Raw genomic sequence first — 14,725 nt, 5'->3', positions numbered from 1 at the left:
AGGGGAGAGACCATGGGAGGGCTCCAGGGTGTGTCCGGCTTGTCTCGCCCAGTCCCAATCGGCTGGACCCCAGCAGCAAGGTAACCTACTGGTTGGAGCGTCTGCCCCTTGGTGATAAGTGCACATCATAGCAACTGGTCGACTAGTCGACTGTCTGCCTTCTGGTGGCCAGTGCACGTCATAGCAAGCGGTTGAGCGGCCTTAGCATATCATTAGCATAGTACATTTTGATTGAATGGATGACCGGACACTTAGGCTTTTATTATATAGAATTAGTATGATTTTAGTGTTGTAATAACAAAAACCTGAAAGCAACCTAAATCTTCCATAATACTAAATAAAATGTAAATTATGGGTCATTCAAATAGCAGGTGGAATATTGTACAACCACAAAAATTATGTTTTTGCAAAGTATTAATTACACAGCAAAATACTTACCACTAACTACTAAGTGAAATAAACAGGATAAAAAAAACCACAGAACCCTGGCCAGGTGGCCCAGCTGGTTGGAGCATCATCCCATGCACCAAAAAGGTTGCAAGCTCAATTCCTGGTCAGGGCACATGCCAGGTTGCAAGTCAATCGCCAGTAGGGGGTATACAGAAGGCAGCCAATAGATGTTTCTCTTTCCTTCTCTCTCTCTCTCCCTCCCTCCCTTCCTTTCTCTCTAAAATCAATGAACATATCCTTGGGTGAGGATTAAATTAAAAAATAAAAATAAAAAGCATATAGATATTAGAATACAGTGGGACCTCAGTTCTCTAACTTAATTCATTCCAGAAGGCTGTTCAAGAAGGAGTTTGTTCAAAAACTGAATCATTTCCTCCCCACCTCGAAATAATGTAAATTGGCCTGGCTGACGTTGCTCAGTGGTTAGGCATAAACCTATAAACCAGGAGGTCAAGGTTCAATTTCCAGTCTGGGCACATGCCTGGGTTGAGGGCTGGATTCCCAGTGGGAGGCGTCCAGGAGGCAATCGATCAATGATTCTCTCTCATATCTCTCCCTCTCCCTTCCTCTCTGAAATCAATAAAAATATATTTTTTAAAAAGAATAGAAACTGAAGTTATTCTAGACCCCCAAATGATTCCCTCCTTTAACCTTTCTTATATACCGGACATGACTAAGGTACTGTTTAATCTATAAACAAACTACCCGCTATTAGCCTTAAACGAATCACATGCAGCACCCTTCCAGGCTGGCTTTCGGGTCAGCATGCAGCATCATCACTTTCTCACATATCACTGCCTCCGAAATGCTGCCACAGGCTAACTGCTTTTCACTTATCCACATCAACAACAGGCTTTCTACCCTGCCAAGTGCCTGTGATGAGCACACCGTTAGCAACATCAACACTTTTTTTTATTTCTTTGTTAATCCTCACCCAAGGATATTTTTTCCATTTATTTTTAATTTTATTTTTAAAGTAAGCTCTTCTTTTGAAAAATAATATGTATTTTTTATTGATTTCAGAGAGGAAGGAAGAGGGAGAGAGAAACAGCAATGAGAGAGAACCATTGATCAGCTGCTTCTTGCACGCCCCATACTGGGGATCAAGCCCGCAACCCGGGCAGGTGCCCCGACAGGGAATCAAATCGTGACTTCCTGGTTCATAGGTGGACGAGCAACCACTGAGCCATGTGGGACGGGCTCCATTGATTTTTAGAGAGATTGGAAGGCCGGGAGGGAGGGCAAAAAGGAAGGAGGGAGAAAGAGACAAAGAGAGACAAAGAGAGTGAGCCTGACTTGATGTGAGAGAGACACATCAATTGGTTGCCTCCCACACAAGCCCCAACTGGGGCCCAGGGATCAAAGCTGCAACACAGGTACTTGCCCTTGACCATGAATCGAACCCAAGATTCTTTGATGAGTGGGCCAATGCTCTAACCACTGATCCATAGCAGCCAGGGCAACATCAGCACTCTCGATGGCCTCTTTATGTTTTAAAATTGTGCTAACCATCCATTTCACCAGCAACAAAAGCAAAAACACACACAAAAATATTCACAGCACAATTTTCTGAGATGTTAAGAAGGTGAGGTTTAACAGTAACCTCACACCTTGTGCATTCTCTCCTTTGTGGCCTGAGAAATACAAAGGATTGTCAGGTCGAGAACCGAAATTTGTTTGACAAGCATTTTTTCCATGAACAACTTGGTCAAGAACCAAATTGTTTGAGATGGCAGATGTTCAAGAACTGAGGTTTGAATGTATATACAGATTTATGTCACCTATAATGTATGCATAAATATAAAAATATATAAGTACAAATATGCACAAATACTTAAAAAAAAATACCTAATAAGACATAAAAAACATATTACTAGGGAATATGAATGGGGATCATTTTATTTCCTTCCATGTATTTTTCTGAATTTTCCAATTCTCCTAAGACACATATATTATGTTTATAATGAGAAAAGTAAATGCTATTTTTGTAGAATTAAGGGTGTAATAACTAACTGCATTCCACCTCAGCATTCCACGCGTCTATGGTTTGTCAGACAATGTATTAGGGGTGTGAGACACAAAGATGAGGGAGGTCACGGTGCTGGCCTGGAGTTCACAGAGTACTGGGACAGGAGATTGCGATACAGGTTAAGACGTACAGGAGCACAGGTGAGGGAGCACTTCACGCTGCCTGTGCGAGGCGAGGGCTAGCAGAGAGTAAGAAAGGAGGTGCTACTACAGCGGGGCCTTGACGGACGAGTGGCGGTCTCCTGCCTGTAAGAAAAGGAAAGGAAGGACCTTTCGGGCAAAGCAGGAAGACACGAAGGGATGGTGTTAACAGTCCACAGCAGCCACGATGTGGAATTCATACGGAGCGGGCGGCCACAGGGAAAACCACACACCCTGCTGTGAAAGACAGGCTATGTCCTGTGAGTGTGCATAAGATTTATCTGGTAGAAGATGGGGGATCGAGCCCTAGTTGGTTTGGCTCGGTGGATAGAGCCTGCGGACTGAAGGGTCTCGGGTTCAATTTCAGTCAAGGTCATGTATCTTGGTTGCAGGCTCCCAGCCCTGGTTGGGGGCATGCGGGAGGCAACCAATCAATGTGTCTCTCTCACATCAATGTTTCTCTCTGTCTCTCCCTCTCCCTTCCACTCTCTCTAAAAATCAGTGAAAAAAATATCCTCAGATGAGGATTAAATGAAAAAAAAAAAAAAAAAAAAGAAAGAAAAGGAAAATGGGGGATGGAGGCCAACCAGCGTGACTCAGAAGTTGAGCATCGACCTATGAACCAGGAGGTCCCGGTCTGATTCCTGATCAGGGCACATGCCCAGGTTGTGGGCTCAATCATTCTCTCTCATCACTGATGTTTCTATCTCTCTCTCCCTCTCCCTTCCTCTCTGAAATAAAAAAATAAAAAAACTTTTTTTTTTTTAAATGGGAAGGCAAGGGACAGGAAAATGACCAGTGCCAATCTATGCTTTAGAACAGCGGTTCTCAACCTGGGGGTCGAACGACCCTTTCACAGGGGTCGCCTAAGACCATCGGAAAACACAGATATAATTACATATTGTTTTTGTGATTAATCACTATGCTTTAATTATGTTCAATTTGTAACAATGAAATTGGGGGTCACCACAACATGAGGAGCTGTATTAAAGGGTCGCAGCATTAGGAAGGTTGAGAACCGCTGCTTTAGAATCTCTCCCTGGTCCCTTGTGGAGGATACACTGGAACATGGGAGGGACCTGGCAGCAAGACCCATGAGGGTTGCTGCAATGGTCTAGCACAGCGGTCGCCAACCTTTCAGACCTCACGGACCATCAGTGGTCCACGGACCACCGGTTGCCGACTGCTGGTTTAGCAAGAAAACGACTGGGAAGCATGACTAGAGTGGTGGCAGAGGAACGAAAAGGACAGATAACTGAGGAGAAATAAGAGAGGGATGGAGAAGGAGCAAGTAAGGACTGCTGAGGTTGCATCCTGGATACTGGCGTGGAAATGATGCCGTTAACCAAGGCAGGAAGCTGAAAGAAAGCAAGAGGAGGGTAGCCCAGGACAGAAACAATGACTTCAGGTTCTAAGTGCCTTGGGGGAGTGCGGCTGGATGCATGTGGGAATGTGCGCAGGCAGTTCTGGATAACAGGACAGTGGGAAGGAGAAAAGCAATTAGCATTAGTAGTTCGCTAGGGTTAAACTCAGAGACTATACTTAAATCCATTCTCTCTCAAACACACGCCAAGAATTCGTAAGATTTGCAACCTACATCTATAAAGCCAGATCAACTGGACTTGTCTGCACCCTGTAAGGCTCTGAAATAGAAGGGGAGGGAGTATGGTTCTGTTGTACATAAAGGCAATGATAACTGGCCCTGGCTGGTATGGCTCAGTTGGTTGGGTGCCATCCTGTGCACCAGGAGGTTGCCAGCTCGATTCCCAGTCAGGGCACATGCCTGGGTTGCAGGCTCGATCCCTGGTGGGGCCCGTGCAGGAGGCAGCCGATAGATGTGCTCTCACATCAGTGTTTCCCTCTTCCTCCCTCTTCCGCTCTTTCTAAAAAAAATACAAGGTGCAAAGCAGTGCTCACACTTGTGGGGGGAAGGGCGGGGAACAGGTGTGTGTGTCTGGAAGGACGGGCATAAAGATGGTAACAGAGTTTGTATGGGAAGTAGGGGGTCAGGGTTACGAGAAAGACTTTCTGTTGTTGTTTATTCCTCTTTACTAAAGTTTTTCCCACATACACTTACCACATTTTTAAGTTTTTTAAAAATAACAAGAGATGATAAATAATCCATTTTGCTTTACAAGTAAAAGACTTTTCCATAAGACCTCATCTCACTTCATCCTGATACGCAACTTTCACTACTTTCCACATCTGGCAGCCCGGGAGGGGCTCACTCCCCGCGTCCTGCAGTGTGTGAGGCCCCTCTGCCCACAGTCCACGCTCTCAATCACTCTGTTCTCTCTGCCTTTTTATAGGGGCTTCTCCTGAATTCGCTCTCTGGGACTAAGAGGGTGCGAAGTAAAGACGGTGGGAATGCTCAGAGCACCCTCAGGCTGTCCCTTCCCCGTGTCTGAATGCTTCTGTCCGTGGCCATTTCCTACCTATGGCTGTGAGTGAATGGTATCTCATTCGTTTCCCCAAACCTCCAGTTCCCTGAACAGATTGCACAACATCCCCTGAACAAGACACCTACCTGAGTCTTGAATGTCTCCTCAATGTCAGCACTCAACGTGCTCCACTTGTCTGCTTCCTGCAGGGACTCGGCGGCAAGCTGCATCCTGGACTTCACCTGGTCGATTTCTACCAACACCTGAAAGGGAAGGGGTCAGAAGCCAGGGAAGCAGCTGTTCCATTCTCTCTGCCTCCCATCAGGGACTCGAGACCTGAGCATGTGCCACGCTCCTATCTCAGGGAGCTCCTGTGCCCCTCACACCAATCACATGGCTACATGTCCAGCGGGTGCTGCACAGATGAATACACTGAAAGAACGCAGCACGAGAGCAGTCTGAGTGCTTGGTAGAATTCTGAGCTAACGCTGGCCTCCACTCTGAGAGTGAACATCTTCCGAAACCACGAGTCAGCGTTCGGACGGGAGCCAAAATACCTGCATTGACTGCGATGTGTCCTGTTCAAACTTTTTAATGTCCTCCTTGACAAGAATCATTTGTTCTTTCAGAAAAGACGCCTCCTGTTTAAGGGCTTCGACATCACGGAGCACTTTGGGCATGTTCTGAAGGGCCTGGTGACTCGTTTCTGTAGCAAAAACCCAAGAACAGAAAGAGGAACCAAAGGTGAAAATCAGACCAGTCACCAATGAACAATAAAAATCAGGCAGGACGGGAGCTGTCTATTAACCACACCATTTATTGACCCTGAGAAAAATGGGAGTTGGAGGGAGCCATGGCAGTGTTTCTCAGTAGTTAGAGCATTGGCCTGTTCACCGAAGAGTCTCGGGTTCAATTAACAGTCAAGGGGCCCGAGCTGGTTTGGCTCAGTGGATAGAGTGTCAGCCTGCGGACTGAAAGGTCCCAGGTTCGATTCCGGTCAAGGGCACATGCCCAGGTTGCAGGCTCGATCCCCAGTAGGCGGCGTGCAGGAGGCAGCCAATCAATGACTCCCTGTCATCATTGATGTTTCTATCTCTCTCTCCCTCTCCCTTCCTCTCTGATATCAATAAAAATATATATATATTTTTTAAAAATATATTTTATTGATTTTTTACAGAGCGGAAGGGAGAGAGATAGAGAGTTAGAAACATCGATGAGAGAGAAACATCGATCAGCTGCCTCCTGCACATCCCCTACTGGGGATGTGCCCGCAACCCATGTACATGCCCTTGACCGAAATCGAACCTGGGACCCTTCAGTCCGCAGGCCGACGCTCTATCCACTGAGCAAAACTGGTTTCGGCAATAAAAATGTATTTTTTTTTAAAAAAAGAAAAGAAACCAGTCAAGGGCACATATGTACCTGGGTGCAGGTTTGATCCCTGGCCCAATAGAGGCACGTGCAAGAGGCAACCAATTGATGTGTCTCTCTCACATAGGTGTTTCTCTCTCTCTCTCTGCCCTCCTCCTTCCTTCCTTCACTCTGTATGAAAATCAATGGGGAAAATTTCCTCTGGTGAGGATTTTGAAAGGCAAGGCTGCAAAGGAAGGAAAGGAGGAAAGCGGGGGGGAGGGGGGAGGGGGGGAGGGCGGGAAGGAGGAGGGAGGGGGGAAGGAGGGAGGGAGGGGGAGGGAGGGAGGGACGGAGGGAGGGAGGGAAGGGGGAGGGAGGGGGAAGGAGGGAGGGAGGGGAGGGAGGGAGGGAGGGAAGGAGGAGGGAGGGGGGAAGGAGGAAAGGAGGGAGGGAAGGAGGGAGGGAGGGAGGGAGGGAGGGAGGGGAGGGGGGAAGGAGGAAAGGAGGGAGGGAAGGAGATGGGGCTGAAAGGAGAGCTGGCCTCTGCCAGGACTATATCCTCCAGACTGATGGGCGAGAACCATATGATTGAACACAACGCGCACCATCGACCTGACCCACTTTCAATTGTTTTCCACCATCAACTGAGTTCAGTTTTAACACCCTCTCCAAGGAGAGTGAACGAAGGACTGACATTAGGGGAATGCCAGCTATGAGGCAGGTGCTTCACATACATTCTATCACTTACTGCCCATGCCAGTCATTGACAGCCACCTCTTACAAATAAGAAAACGGAGGCGCAGAGAGGGCAGGTAACTTGCCCACGATTTCACAGAGCTGAAACCAAGCTTTACAGCTCTGCAGACCGACCACCAGCACCTGCTGCGGGGACGTTAACACGCAGGTCCCTAGGCCACCATCCAGAGTTCCTATGTAGTAGATCTGGTAGGAGACCAAGTGAAATTGAGACCAAGGGACCCGAATTTTTTAATGTCTCGAGTTTGAACACCTCTGCAGACCAGGATGTGTAATGGGGTGGGGGGCGGGGGGGTGGTTAACAGCAGACCCTTTGGCCCTTTAATGAGATGTTCACTGGGAATCAACCATAGAAGCCCGGTCTCTGTGCCACCAGGGGCTGGAGACTTCCACGTGGTGAAGACGCCCTTCGGGAGCCTGTTCACCCAGCTCTGCCTTCGACAACACCCAGTGTCCAGCACGGACCCCACGTCAGATGCGCAGACTGAGAAAACAAGGCCAGAACACAAAGGTTTCCTCAGCGCACTTTTTCAGTGCTACGTGCTAGGCCTCAGAGTCACTGTTCAGGCCTGGCTGGTGCCCTGGGTACCTTTCTCCCTCCCTACAGCCCCCCAAAATGTAGTTCCCTCTTACACCCAATTTAAAACTATCACTTTTAGGAGTTGCCTCTGGGAGGGTAAGGGTTAGACCTCACTGCAAAGAGGTATGGGGGCACTGTTTTGTGATGGTAACATTCTCTGTCTTATGGAGGTCTGAGGTATCCTGGTTACATACTTGTGAAAACTCATCAACTCATCAGATAACATCCATGCATTTCATCTTACGTCATTTTATCTAATGAAAAAATCTGTGCCCTGGCCGGTGGCTCAGTTGGTTGGAGTGTCATCCATGCACCAAAAGATTGTGGGTTCAATTCCCAAACAGAGCACATGCCTAAGGTGTGGGTTTGATACCCGGTTGGAGGGTGTACGGAGGCAACCAATTGATGCTTCTCTCTCACATTGATGTTTCTCTCTCTCCTTTCCTCTCTCTCTAAAAATCAATAAAAACATATCCTCGGGTGAGGATTAAAGGGAAAAAATAAAATAAAAAAACTGTAAAGAAATACTGAATTATAATTATAATGATTAGGGTTCTAATGGAAATATTTAGGGATGAAGTGTACTGTGTCTGCAACTTACTTTAAAATCTGCATCAAGTCCTGGCCGGTGTGGTTCAGTTGGCCTGGGCACCAAAGGGTCATGGGTTCGATTCCCAGTCAAGGGCACATACCTCAGGTGCAGGCTCTATCCCTGGCCCTGTCAGGCCGCAAGCAGGAGGCAACCAATCAATGTGTCTCTCTCACATCTATGTTTCTCTCTCCTGCCCCCACCCCACCCTGGTCCTTCCTCCCCTCCACTCTCTCTAAAAAAAAATCCATAGAAAAAAATATCTTCGGGTGAAGATTTAAAAATAAATAAAAATGTACATCAAAAATATAAGATGGATTAAGGATTACATGGATAGATTTGTAGCATCTGGACAGTGGATAAATGCAGGTTCACTATAAATTCTCTCGATGTTACTGTATTTAGTTCAAGAATCTGCCCTCATTCTTTTTCTCCCCGTCAGCCTCATTCAAACCCATCAGCAGAGCTCCCCTTTTTCCTCCTAAAAACGTCTTGCCCTTTCTCACCATCTCCACTGCCATAACCCCAGAGGAAGCAACATCATCTGAACTCAGCAACAGCCTCCAGATGGGGACACAATCAAACCATGTCACTCCTCTGCTTAAAAATCCTCCACTGCCTTCACATTACATTCATTTTAAGTAAAATCCAAATTCTTTCTAAAATTGATTTTCAAAGAAAGAGGAAGGAAGAGAGAGAGAGAAACATCAATGACGAAAGAGCATCACTGATTGGCTGCCTCCTACACGCTCCACACTGGGAATGGAGCCCACAACCCAGGCATGTGCCCTGACCAGGAATCGAACCTGCAACCTTTCTGTGCACAGGACAGGTTGCCTCCTGCACGCGCCTGACTGATGCACACTGGCCGGGGCCTGAACTCTTTAATGTGACATTAAAACCCCTGAGTGATCTAGCCCTGCCTACCTCTCCAACCTAAGACGGGGTCTGTTCAACAGTGTGACTCTAGACCCGGGAAGAGTTTGTGCCCAAAAAATATTTGCTGACAGTGAATGAGCACATCCATCCTCCAGTGAGGGCCTCGCCATCTCCTGCCAGCACCTCTGAGTAACTAACTGCTCTTCACTGCAGACTTGGGCCTTCTCTCATCTCCCATAAACATCCACCTCCGAAAGCTTCTCACTGCCCATGGGATGAAACCCAAACCCTAGGACAGCCAAAAAGGCCTTCACAGCCCTGACCGGTTTGGCTCAGGCACATCCCCAGTAGGAGGTGTGCAGGAGGCAGCTGATCGATGTTTCTCTCTCATCGATGTTTCTAACTCTCTATCCCTCTCCCTTCCTCTCTGTAAAAAATCAATAAAATATATTTTTTTTAAAAAAGGCCTTCACAGTTTGATCCCAATCTACTCTCCAGCCTTATCTCCAGCAGAAGTTTCCCCCATGAAAGCATGATCCTCTAATAATAATAATGATGATGATTTTATTGATGGAGCTCTGTTTGAACTCTCACCTTTCTCTGGACTGACTAGGACTTTTCATGGCCACAAACAAGCCTCTCCCTTTAATACAGAGAGGCTGCAAAGTACATACATTGGATAAGAGCCTGGGCTCTGCAACCCGTTGTCTGGGTTCAAACCCAGACTCTCCCATTCATTAGCAACATGATGCAGGACAAGTTACTTCTCTCAGCCCCAGTTTCTCCAGCCACAGAGTGGGAGTAATAGCTGTACCTACTTCTCAGGACTATTGTCCGGCTTAAACTAGGTAATCATGCCAATGAGAGGGCACTGCTAACCTTTCGGCAGGGACATTTCGTCATTGTGCAGCCCTTCACTGTGGAACATTAGGCATCACTGTCAATCCTGGTGACATTCTCCACCACTTCAACTAAAAAAATTCCCTGCCCTGATCGGTTTGGCTCAGTGGATAGAGCGTCAGCCTGCGGACTCGAGGGTCCCAGGTTCGATTCCGGTCAAGGGCATGTACCTTGGTTGTGGGCACATACCCAGTAGGGAGTGTGCAGGAGGCAGCTGATGGATGTTTCTCTCTCATTAATGTTTCTAACTCTCTATCCCTGTCCCTTTCTCTCTGTAAAAAAATCAATAAAAATATATTTAAAAAACAAACAAAAAAACAAAACATTTATTAAAATAATTCCCAATTTCCAAATATCCCAGGGAAAGGGCAGGCATTACCACCCTTGGTTGAGAACCACTTGGTTAATGCATGTACAGCACTTAAACAGTGACTGACACACCAAGGACTCAAATATTTGCTATTCTTAATGTCCTCCCCCTCTGTGCCTTGTGACGCCTTCCTTGACCGGAGGTACCTGCACCCGCTTCCAGCTTTCCCAGCTCAGGTTCTAGTCTCAGTAAAGCCACCTCATTGTTAGCAGGTTGCTTCCACATCGTCCCCAGGACAAACTCCAGAAGGGACACTTTCCATCCTCAGTGCCCGTTTCGTGACACACACACAGTAGAAGCTCAATAATTAGTAAAAGACGCAAAGTACAATAAAGAATCTGAAGTGAGCCCTAACCAGTTTGGCTCAGTGGATAGAGCGTTGGCCTGCAGACTGAAGGGTCCCAGGTTCGATTCCAGTCAAGGGCATGTGCCTTGGTTGCGGGCACATCCCCAGGGGGGGCGTGCAGGAGGCAGCTAATCAGTGTTTCTCTCTCATCGATGTTTCTAACTCTCTATCCCTCTCCCTTCCTCTCTGTAAAAAAATCAATAAAGTATATTTTAAAAATTAAAAAAAAAAGAATCTGAAGTGAAATCAGCGTCCTTTTCCATAACCTTTGTTAAAAGGTCTATTTACTGGGCCCTAAGCTTCCAGGGTCCTAAGCCTGCTGACCTCGTCTTTCCCAGAGCTCAGCAGGGAGACGGGCACAGTCCATACCGAATAAACAGACAGTGGGTTAGTCACGTGCAGGACTTCCCAAGATGGCTGCTGGTGTGTGTTATTTTTTAAAACTAACTACCCTTAAAGAACCGTTGCAGCCTCTATTCTGACCAGCCTGGCTTCCTCGCTGCAAGGAATTTGCAGGAACACAACGCCGCCCAGGTGTGTCTTTCCCATACGCCTCTGACATGTGTTTACCAAATGTAAGGATCAGGTGATTACTACTTAACTAGAGGCCCAGTGCACGAAATTCATGCACAGGGGAGGGGGAGGTCCCTCAGCCTGGCCTGTGCCCTCTCGCAATCCGGGACCCCTCAGGGGATGTCGGGGCTAAACCGGCAGTCGGACATCCCTCTCGCAGTCCTGGACGCTGCATGCACCAGTGACCATACTTTTTCATACAGGTGAAAGGCACCTTGCTGTTGAATAGGCAGCTACATTTTTTTGCGCTGATTATGAAAAGGAGTACATAACATGATCCTTCTGAGGCAGTGGTACCATTTTCCCCATCTTACGGGTGGAAAAACTGAAGCAGAGAGAAGTTAAGTAATTGGCTTTGTCACACAGTTATAAGTGTCAGAATCAGGGCTGACCACAGAATGTGCAAGCCAGAGTCCATGCATGTCTTCGCTGCATCATCCTGTTTTTTCAGTGTTAGAGTAGCCTTGCCAGGTTTTAATTTTTAAATCTAAGACACTTCCCAATAGATAGGGTAGGGTTCCTAGGCCTGGACCGCGATCAGGGTGATCTGTGGGGCCACCAGCTGGGCAATCGCCTGCTGGCACCCTGGGCTGGCTGGCCTGGCCCCGCCCACTCGCCGGCCCCGCCCCCTGGTCGTTCCAACCATAGGTCAATTTGCATATTAGGGTTTTACATAGATATACTTTTATAGTAGATATCCTTAAAATTAACTCTTTTAGCTTGCGTTTTGTAAGGAAACCACAGCACCACCCGAGGTGGAAAGAGCAAGTGTGGGCCCGCGCGGGTGGACGAAGCCCGGCTCGCCCCTCACCGCCGGAAGCGCCCACGTCCGCCGCCCGGCCGGCCGCTCACCCTCCACGGCGTGGTTCACCTCCTGGATGAAGAGCTGCAGCTTCATCACCAGCGTGGCCGCGTGCCCGTCCGCCTTCCCCGCCGCCGCCTCCTTGGGGCCGGCCCTGAAGGCCGCGTTGATCCACTCCTTCACGTCGAAGTCCTCGGCCAGGAACCTGGAGTAGTCCATGGCCGCGGCCGCGTCAGCCAGCCGGCCAGCGGCCCGGAAGGGCCCTCGTCGCGCGCCGTACTTCTCCCGGAAGTGGGGGCCGTTGCCATAGAGAGCTCGGGCGCGCGGGGCGGCCGGGAGCTGGGGGAGCGCCGGTCCCCGTGCGGAGCACGTTCCTCCGCTGCGCAGAGGAGCCGAGGCGCTGCCGGTCCGGGAGCTGGACGGGCCCTGCGGGGTGTGAGCTCAGGCAGCCTGCACCCCGGCGCCCTTTGGGGGACAGAGGGGCGTGGCCGGCTTCTGCCCACCGCCCTTCCCTTCCGGCCCAGCGCTCTGGCCGCACTCACCTGTCGCCCCTGAAATACCCAGTCCGCAGTCGCTGCTTCCTGCAGTGGAAAACGAACAAGGTGGGCACCTCAGAAAGGAGACCTGGGAGGCCAGGAGAATCCTGTCACAGGAAACAAAACAAAAAGCAAGCAGCCGGCGGGGCTCAGTGACGGAGCGTGGACCCGGGACTCCGGTTGGATTCCCCTCAGGGCACATGCCCCTTGGGGGCTCGGTCCCCAGCCCACGGATGATTCTCATCATTGATGTTTCTCTCCCTCCCTCTCCCTGAAATCAATTTTTTAAAAAAACCACAAAAGGAGAAAACACCCTAGTGTGCAGTTGTAACTAACTTTTCCGCTTACCATTCCCACGGGCAGCCTCTGGGAGTGCGTATGGTAACTCCTGAAGACCTGCATCCAGCGTTAGGAAGGCTGCTGCACTCGCCCCTGGGAGCAAGGGATCAAGCCCCACGTCTGCTCAGAAGCCTGGGATGCCTCCAGGTGCCCCTTCCCTCCCCAACAGCGGACACTTTAAAAACAGCTTTACTGAGTTATACATTTACAGGACATAAGTCCACCCATTCATTGTAAGTGTACAGTTAAATGACCTTCAGTAAATGTAGAGAGTTGTGCTGTCTCCACCAGAACATTTCCATCGGCCAAAACACTCCTGGCTGCCCACATGCACGTCATCTCTGCCCCCATCCCCAGTCCTAAGAAACCACTAATGTGCTTTCTACACATTTACCTTCTGGGCGTTTCAGATACATCATCTACTATGTGATCCGCATTTGCTTCTTTCACTGAGCATGGTGTTGGGTCCATGTTGTAGCATGTATCAGTAGTTTGTTCCTTTATGCTGCCAAACAGTATTCCACTGTGTGGCTATGACATATTTTATCCATTTCACCAGTTGATGGACATTGAGGCTTTATTGGACACGTTTTCATTACTTTTGGATTCCTAGGAATATAAGTGCTAAATTTCAGATAAATTTAAGAAACTGCCACCTGGCCGGTATGGCTCGGTTGGGCGTCGTCTCCTGTCCTGAAAGACTGCCAGGATTTGATTCTCAGTTGGGGCACATACCTAGGTTTCAGGTTCAATTGCTGGTTGGAGTATGTATGGGAGGCAGCCAATCGATGTTTCTCTCTCCTCCCTTCCCCTCTCTAAAAATCAATGAAAATATTTCTTTTAAAGAGATATGGTTTGCAAATATTTTTTCCTAATTTGTAACTTGTTTTTTCCCTTTTTTTATTTTGTATAATCCTCACCCAAGGGCATTATTTTTAGAGGGGAGGGGGAGGAGAGAGATGTCATTGGCTGCCTCCCAAATGGACCGACTGGAGATAAAAACCCGCAACCTAGGTATGTGCCCTGACCAGGAACTGAACCCACAACCTTTTTTTGTACAGGATGACACTCCACACCGGCCAGGGCCACTTTTTTTGGGTATTTATTGGTTTATTTGAGAGGGAAAGAGAAACATCGATTTGTTGTTCCACTTATTTTTGCATTCATTGGTTCCTTTTTAAAAATAATTTTTATTGATCTTTGAGAGAAAGAAACATCCATGTGAGAGCATAACATCAATCAGTTGCCTTTTGCAGGTCCCCTACCAGACATGTGCCCTGGCCAGGAATCAAACCGACAACCTTTCTGTTGCTTGGACGATGCCCACCTGAGCCACACTGGCCAGGGCCATTGGTTGCTTCTTGTAAGTGCTCTGACTAGGGATCAAATCAGTAACCATGGCATATCCGGATGATTCTCTAACCAACTGAGCTACTGGGCCAGGGCCTCTTTTCACCTTTTTAATGGTGTCTTTTGAGATGCAAGTTTATTTTGATAAGGTCCATTATCACTTTTTTCCTTATATGGGTCATACTATTTGTTGTTGTATCTAAGGGGAGGTGGGGAGATGGGTGAAAAAGGTGAAGTACAAATGGGTAATTACAAAATAGTCATGGGCATGTAAAGCATAGGGAATATAGTCAATAATATTGTAGTAACTGCATGATGTCAGATGGGTACTAGATTTTTCAGGGTGTAAGTT

At 48.1% G+C, this 14,725-nt stretch overlaps 1 protein-coding gene across 1 annotated transcript in view; it reads right to left on the bottom strand.

Moving 5' to 3' along the window:
* Positions 1-12,498, bottom strand: part of COG7 (component of oligomeric golgi complex 7) — a 68,322-nt gene extending 55,824 nt beyond the window's left edge. Inside the window, exons 1-3 of the mRNA XM_036309494.1 lie at positions 12,199-12,498; positions 5,558-5,706; positions 5,147-5,263 (exon numbers count right to left, since the gene is read on the bottom strand). Coding sequence (XP_036165387.1) covers positions 5,147-5,263; positions 5,558-5,706; positions 12,199-12,367 — 435 coding nt within the window. The 5' untranslated portion in view covers positions 12,368-12,498. The remainder of the gene's footprint in view (positions 1-5,146; positions 5,264-5,557; positions 5,707-12,198) is intronic.
* Positions 12,499-14,725: the final 2,227 nt, after the last annotated feature.

Source organism: Myotis myotis, unplaced genomic scaffold, assembly GCF_014108235.1.
Source record: "Myotis myotis isolate mMyoMyo1 unplaced genomic scaffold, mMyoMyo1.p scaffold_m19_p_5, whole genome shotgun sequence".
Lineage (NCBI taxonomy): Eukaryota > Metazoa > Chordata > Mammalia > Chiroptera > Vespertilionidae > Myotis > Myotis myotis.
Note: the sequence above shows the minus strand (reverse complement) of the source record. Positions and strands in the feature narration are given on the sequence as shown.